The 9,494-nt window shown below is 57.2% G+C and overlaps 1 protein-coding gene across 1 annotated transcript in view; it reads right to left on the reverse strand.

Annotated features, from left to right (window-relative positions):
- Positions 1 to 2,240: 2,240 nt before the first annotated feature.
- Positions 2,241 to 9,494, reverse strand: part of SEPT9 (septin 9) — a 29,575-nt gene continuing 22,321 nt past the window's right edge. Inside the window, exons 7-11 of the mRNA XM_006886176.1 lie at positions 8,933 to 9,050; positions 8,138 to 8,233; positions 7,731 to 7,827; positions 3,006 to 3,057; positions 2,241 to 2,497 (exon numbers count right to left, since the gene is read on the reverse strand). Of these exons, the coding sequence (XP_006886238.1) occupies positions 2,362 to 2,497; positions 3,006 to 3,057; positions 7,731 to 7,827; positions 8,138 to 8,233; positions 8,933 to 9,050 (499 nt within the window). The 3' untranslated portion in view covers positions 2,241 to 2,361. The remainder of the gene's footprint in view (positions 2,498 to 3,005; positions 3,058 to 7,730; positions 7,828 to 8,137; positions 8,234 to 8,932; positions 9,051 to 9,494) is intronic.

Below are 9,494 nucleotides of genomic sequence, written 5' to 3' on the forward strand. Positions count from 1 at the left end.
AGTCCCCTAAAGTCCCTTATTTTCACCCTAAAGAACTACATTGGAGGCACAAATTCTCAAGAACTTGTTCTGTTTCTCTGTGTTCTCAAGTTACGTGCTTGGGGCTCATTTAATCAACAAGCGTTTTAGAAATTCTACTGAGATTGGGAAGTGAGGAGCAAATCTTAATTTATTCGTGAGCTCGAGAGTGTCCACTGGGTGGCGCTGTGAGCCTCCTCCAGTTAGTGCAGAGCAAGGTCTGACCCTCCTGTCCACCCCCAGCCACTCACGTCCACCCTGAGTCCACCCTGAATGCAAAGGAGCCTTGCGTTTCCAGGCCAGAGAAGAAACTCCCACCATGGATTGTTCTGGGTTTGCATTTGAAACATTTATTTCAGGAAATACATTTCCAACACTTTGTTATTTATACAAAAAGAGACTAATTTCTCAGGAGGCACATAGCAAAAGGCCATTGTGGAACAGATCATGATGAAACGAACATTCTTTCAAAGTCTGATTACAAGGAAGGAACTCTGAGCCTGGTCTTCGCTGGGAAGGGGTGCCCAGGACACCAACACCCGCACTCTGCTCATCCCACGCTCTGGGCTCGGGCACTTCCTTCAGAATCATGGCGCTTTTGGCAAAAACATGGCAATGCAGCAAGTAAGTGGGGTCCCTAGAGAGTGTGATGAGGGGCCCTACTGCTTAGGTGGAAGGGGTCGGAAACGGAATGCAGGTGGAGTTAGTGCACAGGATGGATGTGCACACACCTGCAGCCCAGGCCCACCTCCACCTGCTCTCTACCACCTGGGAAGCCTGCGTCTCCATGTGTCTAATCTCAGAGCTGAGGCCAAGCCCTCCCCCCTCTCAGAACAGACTGGAATCTGGCCTGCTGGGTCTGGCAGCACAGGGGTCCTAGGAGCTCCCACGCGCACTCCCCACCTCGTCCTCACTGGCTCTGAGGGGTCAGTTCTGACTCACTGCTGACCCCTTGCAGGGCTTGTGAGACTACAAACTGCCGAGGAGACACTTCATCCTTCTCAGTCGGAGCAGCCGGCAGATTCCAACCATCAGAGAAGCAGAGTCTTTGTGATGTCAACACAACTCTGTGTGGGCTACACCAGTGTGTCCTCCAAGGTGTAAAAGGTCCAGGCGTGTTTGGGACAAAAAGTCCCCCAGGGTCGCCCGGCCTTCCTGCCTTCCTGCAGATCCTGGCATCAGCCACGCTGTGACACTGGCGGCTGCTATGTGTTCAGGCAGCTGACTGGACATTCGCATAACCAGAGCATCTTGGGTCAAAGCCAGCTGCTGACTCTGGGGCATGCGGGGCCCTTGTGTGCCAAAGAGCTCTGCTCCATGGGTTTCGTGGCTTGAGTCTGGGAAAGTAAATTGCCAGGTCCTTCTTCCGAGGCCCCTCTGGATGGACCTGAACTCCCAATCTGTTGATTAGCAGACAAGCATTCAATCATCTGTTGCTGCCCAGGGGTGGGGTCCATCTCGAGTCTAACCAGAAACTACACAGACTCTCTTCCACACTCACTAGGCTGTTACCTCCCTGCTGGTGCCTACAGTGCTCCTCCCCCGCTTCTATGCCAGGTGCATTTGCTGGACCTTCTAAAAGTAGGGGTGGGGTGGGGTGGGGTGGGGCTTTCCCCTTTGTCTTCATAAACTGAACCTCCCGGTGCAGCGGCACCCCCATCCCCATGACATGTGAGTGTACGTAGCAGAGATGAAGACACCTGTCCTCTCTCCGAGGGTCTGGGGAGAGTCCGCTGGCTGGTGGGGGCAGGAATTGAAGGCACTTTCTGCTTCGGGAAAGGCTTGTGGGGTCGCTGCACTGACAGCAGACAGCCCTCCCGTGTCTAGGCAATTGGCAGCTTCCTCTTGTGGAGTTAACTCCTCCTTCTAGGAGCAGGGTCAGGTGGGGTCCCAGTTCTCACTGAGGCCCAGCAGGAGAGGGGAGGGAGGAACCCTGGCTTTCTGGGTTTACTCCCAACTCAGAGGAGAGGTGAGCGTGTGGCCCGGTAAAGGAAGCCGGGGACCCCTCCTACCCACAAAAGGGGAGTCCCACCCAGGCTGCCCAGGAGGGAGGCTGGCTCGCCCGGCCCCTCGGAGCTGGGGTCAGTGGATCCTCTCTGTCCAATGCTGGCTGCAGTCCAGCAGGTCAGGAGTGGCCGGGGCCCTGGCCCCCAGCTGAGGCCCACCCAGCAGAGCTCCAGGCCTGGACGAAGAAGGAGCACAGGTAACAGGGGACATGTGAGCTTGTTCCTGGGCAGCGTGGGTGGGGCCGATGGAGAGGACACGTGGAGAAAAACATAGAAAAGAAAGTGGGGCGGGTGGGCGGGCCTGGGGGGGATGGCAGCCCGGGGGCAGAGGGGGTGTCTACATCTCCTGGGCATCCGGCTCCTTGTCCCCCACGCCGTTGGCCATGGCGCTGTTGCCCTCATTGAGACGCTTGACCCGGTATGCTTCGAAGTGGATGCTGCTCGTGATGTCCTTGATGTTCTGCATGTGCGTCCTGGGGCAGGGCGGGCAGTGGGTCAGTGCCTCCCTCCCTCAGGGACTCCAGGTTCTCCCAGGACATGGGTCTGACTGCACATGAACTTGGGGCTTCTAGGGGCCACCCAGGGGCATAGCTGGGAGGGCAGTGTGCTGGAGAGTGGTCAGAGCTGAGGGTCCCTGGTCTAGCCTGGAGAGCCAGGCCAGCACCAAGGGTGCTGCAGGTACAGGGAAGGGGCTGGCCACTAGTTGCCAGGTCCATGCCTCCCTCAGCCGCCTCCTCCAGGCAGGAGGCCATGTCTCTTCCAGCCAGGCATATAGGAAGGGTGAGGACTGAGGCCCACTGGCCTGGGGTTGGGATGCCATCTTCCACCAGGACACGCCTGAAACTAACTCCCCATCAGGGTTCTTCTGCCCCATCCCCCACCCTCCACCCCCACATGACCTCATGGGTGCTGGCCCCCATCAGGTCCCCCAGAATCTCAGGGGCAAAGCCCCCCTTTCCCACCTCCACACCGGCCCCTCACCTGATGAGGAGATCTCGCAGGTAGGCGAACTCACAGTGCGTGGTGTTCTCAACTGTAGAGGAAGACAAGGCGTTAGCGTGTAGCTCCTGGGGGGACCCAGCATGATCTAGGGGCGGGGACCACCCACCCTCCACAGGGGTCACCAGTGGACACAGGAGCTGGGATGCTGGGGAGGGAAGAGGAAACCTGCAGCCACTCCCCGCTCCCTGGAGCACGGCTGCCCCAGGTGTTAGGGTACCTTCACACACAGGTACTGGGGGCCTGCCTGGCCCACGCAGCACAGCTACACACACAGGACAGAGATGAGAAACAGGAGCATCAGCACAGCAGCTCCACAGGGTAAAGGAGGAGAGGGGAACCCAGGAGGCCAAGGCAGGGGGTACCCCCTCAGCCAGGAGTGTCTGGGGGCAGCTTCAGGGCATCTCAGTGCTAAGCTTCACAAAAGGCCTGTGCCCACCACCACTTCCATCCGGTCATCACTGAACAGGCGTTAACCCAGTCACCCCAGAGCAGCACGCTTTCCGAGGAGGCAATAAGCAGGTCACCAGGACAACAGCCACAGAGAGGTGGGGAGCAAAGGGGTGGCTGCCACCTGAGCCAGGTAGAAATCAAGAGCCACGCCCCCTGCAAGGCGCGCTGAGCCTGTTCTGTAAGCTTAAGAAGACAGGACTGGGGAACCCCTCCAAATCCCAGCTTCTAATCAGCCATCAAGAGCCTCTTTAAAGCACTAAAGAGCAAGGATGTTTTCAATTGCTTCATATGCACCAGAAAGTGGGACACAAAAAAAGCAGGACCAGAAAAGAAATAAATGGATGCCTTTGAACTTGGTGATGGTGAAGAGTACAGCATCGCCCATGGACAGTCAAAAGCACAAGGTGACCTGTCTGGAGGTACACAGCCAGAGCGCCCCTCAGACGCCAGGATGCTGAGAGTATATGTCTCACCTAGTTTGGGCATGTCGTCAGGACAGGTCAGCCCTTGGAAAGAGGCGTGAGCCAGAGAAGACAGGTCATCAGAGAGGAAGACCCTTAGCCAGACAGAATGACCAGAGTGACCACAATTGTGGGACTGAGCAAGGCAGAGACTGGGGGACGAGGGACAGTACAGGGCTCAGATCTGTTGTCCCAGGGCTGCTGAGTCTCAGCTGACTACTAGCACACAACAGTCGATTCACAGGCACACAACAGCACAGGAGCACAGTGGGTGAAGCACCTCACACGTCGGGCTGCCCACGGAGAGGTCAGCGGATTGGGTCCACCCACTGCTCATCAGGAGAAAGATGGCCATGAGGGTCCCCAGCCTACGAGCTGTGACAGAGGCGCCTGGTCAGAATCAACTCGGCAGCAGTAGGCTTGGGGTTGGTTAAGGCCAGAAGCAGGATTTGAACCCCCTTGTGTCTGGCTGCGCGGTCCAGAGGGCCTGTATTACAGCTAAATGGGGATTTTCCTCAGAGTGTAAGGGTCTGATTTTTGCCCCATGTGCTGGTAGGCAGGGCAGAAGCTGGGAGTGGCTGAGAGGCCCCCGCCACTCAGCTTCACCTCGCCTGGCCGCCCTGGGGCTCAGTTACTTGCCTCCTTTATTAGGGTCAGGATGCTAACATAAAGAAAGGTCAGTGGTTTGAACCCACCAGTCAGCCACCTCTCACACACAAGACTGACAGTGTCCTCCTCCCACGCCGTGCAGCCTCAGACGCCCTGGGGAGGGTTGGCATGAGCTGCAGGTGGCTCAACAGCAGCGGGTTTGGTATTTGGGGGGCTGGGGACTCCCAGTCACGCCCTCCTCTTCCCCCCCTCCCAAGCTTGGAAGGGCAGTGAGAGCTGTGAGAAGGAGCAGAGCCCTGAAGGTGGTGGTTTTGAGCGTATAGTCATGCTTCCTTCCCCGGAAAATCACTCTTGTATCTCTGACCCTCAATTTACACGCCTATGAAATGGGGTGATAAAGGGCCATCTGACGGGGGGGGGGTCCTTGAGATAAAGATAGGCAATCTCCTCCCGAGTGATTTACGGCCTCGGAAGCGCAGTGAAGCGTTAGCTGTGGATTAGTGAGCCTGGGAGGGAACTCAGCGGCATGACTGTGGCAACTCTTCCCCACCAGGCATTCCCAAGGGGGTGGGAAAAGCAAAGGGGAAAGACAGAAACTGACTAGGCATTAAGAACAAGCAGGCCTGGTTCTGACTCCCAGTGACCCTGTGGCACAGAGCACAGCTGTCCTCCCTGCGTTTCCGAGACGGTATCGTCACCAGGCAGACCACCTCACTTCTCCCGCAGTGCAGCTGGTGGATTCGAACTGCCAACCTTCCCATTAGCACCTTCCTCTGAGCACAGTTCTCACTGCTGTCAAGTGGAGCTGGGCTCACAGTAAACCTCCGTCAGGATTCTGAGGCTGAAAATCTTCCTGAGAAGACTTGCCCACCTTTCTCCAGATGAGCAGTTAGTGGATGTGGACCACCAACCTCCCAGGGTGCAGCCTACACCACCAGGGCTCTTTCAAGCCATAAAGTGGCTGTAACTTCCCTAGAACCTGAGAGGCTAGCTTTGTGAGATGCTCAGCTCCGCCTGGAGCCACGACGTGGCCGGTCCCTGGTCACTGAGGCTGCAGAGATGTTAACAAAGATCAGGAAACGGGGGTCCCTCATCGCTGAGGCTGAAGAGATATTAACAAGGACCAGGAAACAGGGGTCCCTGGTCGCTGAGGCTGCAGAGATGTTAAAAAGCATCAGGAAACAGCCTCGTGGGAGTCCCCGCAGCTGCCTGGACCTCGCCACCAGGGGGCAGCAGAGGCAAGTCTATGATGTGTGTCCACTGCTGGGTCTCCACCAGCCTCTTGCCACCCTAACCTTCGCCCACCCAAACACAGAGTTCTGTGGACAGAGGGAATGACAGAGGAGGGACCAAAGAACCCAGCTGCTGCTGAGTCAACTCTGACTCAGGATAACCCACGCGGGCCAGTGAAGGACTGTTCAAGTGGCGTCGTGCAATGTGCTATGCTGGGAGGTCAGCAGTTCAAATCCACTGGCCGCTCTACAGGAAGATGGACAGTCCCCTCTCGTGAAGATTCACAGTCTCAGAAGTCTGAGACTCGCTGAGCCGACGGAGAGCAGTAGCTGTTTCAAAGGAGCTCTGGTGGCGCAGTGACAAAAGCACTCATGACTGGTCAGACGTTCACACCCACCACAGCTCTGGGGGAGGCAAGGCCTGGCCATCTGCCTCCAAGAGGGTACCCCTGAACCCAGGTTGGGGTGGAGGGGTGCAGCCCCACCCTGCCTGCAGCGTGGCTGTGATTTGAATTGACTTAGGCTTGGGTTTAGGGTATTATTGCCTATGGAGGGTGAACTGAGAAACAAAAAAAAAGTGTAACTGGTTTTATCACAATACTTGCTTTATTGGGTGGTCTGGGACCAAGCCCATAGGCTCCCCCAGGTCGGCCTGATCTGTGTTCCCAGAAGCCACAGGAAGGACTCAGACAGACCACCCAGCCAATGGGGAACTTCCGGGCCGGGGGCTGTGTGTTCCTGGAGCTCACCGAGCTATGAGAAGAACTTCTAGCTCAGAGACACCGAGATCAAGGTCGCCCAGCTGGCCTGTGGACAAGGGCCCTCCCTCACTCTCGCCTGTATTCCCATCAAAGGGCAGCCTGGGGTGAAAGCATGGTGTCCCCCAGTGATGGCAGACACCTGGGAAGCCATGTGCCTCACTGTTTCCCCGTCTGTTAAATAAGCACAGCAGAAACACCTCCCCAGTCGCTGGGGCAGGCAGGACTGTGGACACCCAAGACTAGAGCTGCAGAGAGGGAGCAGTGCCTGGCACCAGGGCCCTGAGTTACACTCTGTAAACCTCAAATGGAAACTAACCCCTGACGTTACAAAGTAACAGTTTAACTACAAAAAGATAGTCTGTTACCCTTGAGCCTTGTGCTCCTGAAAGTTATCTACAGAACAAACAGCAGCTGTTCTAAGGGCAGCAGGGGACGCTGGGGGAGGGGAGGAGTTTAAGTCAAAGGAAACAGACACCTAGAACAGAAAAAAGCAACAACGTTGCCACCGTGAGGAATGTACCCTTCTCACTCAGAAACCACAGAACACCGTGGGCTTTGTGGTATGAATCCACTGAAGACTGTTAAGGAGGACCAGGAGAACGTCAGTCTCCACAACCCTGAGACCAGAACTAAATGGTGCCCAGCTCCCACTGCTGACCGCTCGGAAAGAGGCCACAACTGAAACTTCCTGGACAGAGTGAGAGAAAAAACATGAAACCAGATTCAAAACCATAAAAAGACCAGGCTTATAAGCCTGATAGACATGGTGGGACCCCACGACTGTGCCTGGAATCAATCTCACCCAAATTTCCAGCCAAACACTAGACAGGTCTACAAGGTAATCAACAAACAACACGAAGGAGGTAACCAACCACAGGTGAGCAAAGGGTGGCACGTGTCCGGAGCGAACTCAGAAGGCAGGAAGAGATAGGAAGGGAGGAGTGGGAGCAGGAATGACAGGAATGACAGGGAGGGAGTGGGACATGTGCTGCTGCAATGTGGGGCCTGCAGTTAACATTGGGGACATGTGCGTATGGACGGCTGAATGGGAGACCAATTAGCTCTGGAAATGTTCACTCAAATCACAACAAAAAGGTAGAAAACAAAACAAGATGGTGTCCCGGGGTGGCCGGGCCTGTGGGGCTTGGGCAGCAGGGCAACCCCTGTGAGCCCGGTCTGACCCCCCAGTACCTTCAATGGTGCCCCACTTGGTCTTCCTCCCCAGGATCCTCTTCCCGTTGACCTGGTACTCGTGGTCACTGCCCACCACGGCAAAGGGAATCATCTCCTGGGAAGGGACAGGGCAGGGCAGTCACTCACATGGAGAGAGGCTAGTCCATTCCCTGGGCTCCTAGAGGTGACCCTAGCCTAGGGGTCTGAAGACAGAGACCTGGCAGGAGAGGGGCAGGTACTCATGGGGACCATGTCCCTCACCAGCCAGGTGACATACTCTGGCTCAAACCCAGTCCTCTCTCTGTCCCCCAAGTGGCTGCCTGGATGGGCCCTGGGGACCCTCCCCTGACACCTCTCCCCAGGAACAGCTTTGAGAGGTACGGGGGGTAGGCGAGCACAGGCGGGCCCCTGCCTGGGACACTCACCCGGAACTTCTCATTCACCAGCCGGTCCTCTGAGTCCTCGTCGAACTCCTTCTGGGGGTACACATCTATGCCGTTGGAGAGCAGGTCTGCTGTGATCTGGGGGTGAGGAGGAGATGGGGCACTGCCCTTGCAGGAGGTCACTGCCCGCCAGATGCCCAATGGACAGCAAGCCCGCCATGCCACATGCAGCACCAGGCAGGTTCTGTGGCTGCCAGCGCAGCCCTGGGGGCCTGGCCATTGTCCTTTGGGTCCCCTGCTCTGCCCCCCAAGCTCATCTCAACCCCAAGAAACCACCTAAAAACCATCTCTCACTGCACCTCCCCATCTTGACCCAGGGTGCACCAGCCTGCACTAAACAAGAGGTACCCTTGGTGGGGATGCCTGCCACGTGGCCTGTGGACAGAGGGTCTACAGGACTTGGGTCGTCAGAGTGAGATTTGAGGACCACCCCTCCACCCCAAGATAGAGGCTCCTGAGCTCTAAAACTTCCAGGGGTTCCAATGTGCACCCCACTTGGAAGAATCAGCCAGGCCAGCTCCTACCCAGCGTTCCCTCTCCCCCCACATGGCCTCTGGGTCAGGGAAGGTGAGTAGCCACTTGCTCAGGACGGACACGGTTCCTCTGTCCACTGCACTCCTGGAAGCAGGGAGCTCCAGGTCACGTGGTCCGAAGCCCTCAAGCAACCCCACCAGGTGGAACTGTTTACTGAGAACCCCTCCAAGGCCCCAGGGCTAGGGGGTGAACACAAAGTAATTGACCTAGCTGCTGGGGGCAGACCCCAGGCCAGGGTCCTACCCGCTGTTTGAAGTAGACCCTCTCCTCCAGGGTCAGCGTGTCAGCCTTGGCAATGACAGGGACGATGTTGACCACTTTGCTCAGGCGTTTCATGAACTCTATGTCCAGCGGCCTGAGGCTAGAATAGAATCACTGAGTCAGATGGAGCTCAGGAGAGAGGGAAATGGGGTCACACTCAGGGCCCAGGACAGAGCTTTGGGGTTCCTTGGTGGGTAGGTCCCACAGGGGCTGAGGGAAGCTCCAGTGAAGAAAAAAAAGTGCAAGGCCAAGAACAGACAGAGGATCTCAGTGGAGGAGCCCTGGGGGCAGGTAGACAGCACTGTGAAGGTAGGGGAGATGGGCCCTGGGGGCAGGGTGGACAGCACCGTGTAGAGCAGGTGGACAGCGCCGGGTGGGGCAGAGTGAACAGCACCAGGTGGGGCAGAGTGGACAGCACCAGGTGGGGCAGGTGGACAGCGCCAGGTGGAGCAGGTGGACAGCGCCAGGTGGGGCAGGTGGACAGCGCCAGGTGGGGCAGGTGGACAGCGCCAGGTGGGGCAGGTGGACAGCGCCAGGTGGGGCA

Source organism: Elephantulus edwardii, unplaced genomic scaffold (assembly GCF_000299155.1).
Source record: "Elephantulus edwardii isolate Elephantulus edwardi_28Jun2011 unplaced genomic scaffold, EleEdw1.0 scaffold00048, whole genome shotgun sequence".
NCBI classification, from domain to species: domain Eukaryota; kingdom Metazoa; phylum Chordata; class Mammalia; order Macroscelidea; family Macroscelididae; genus Elephantulus; species Elephantulus edwardii.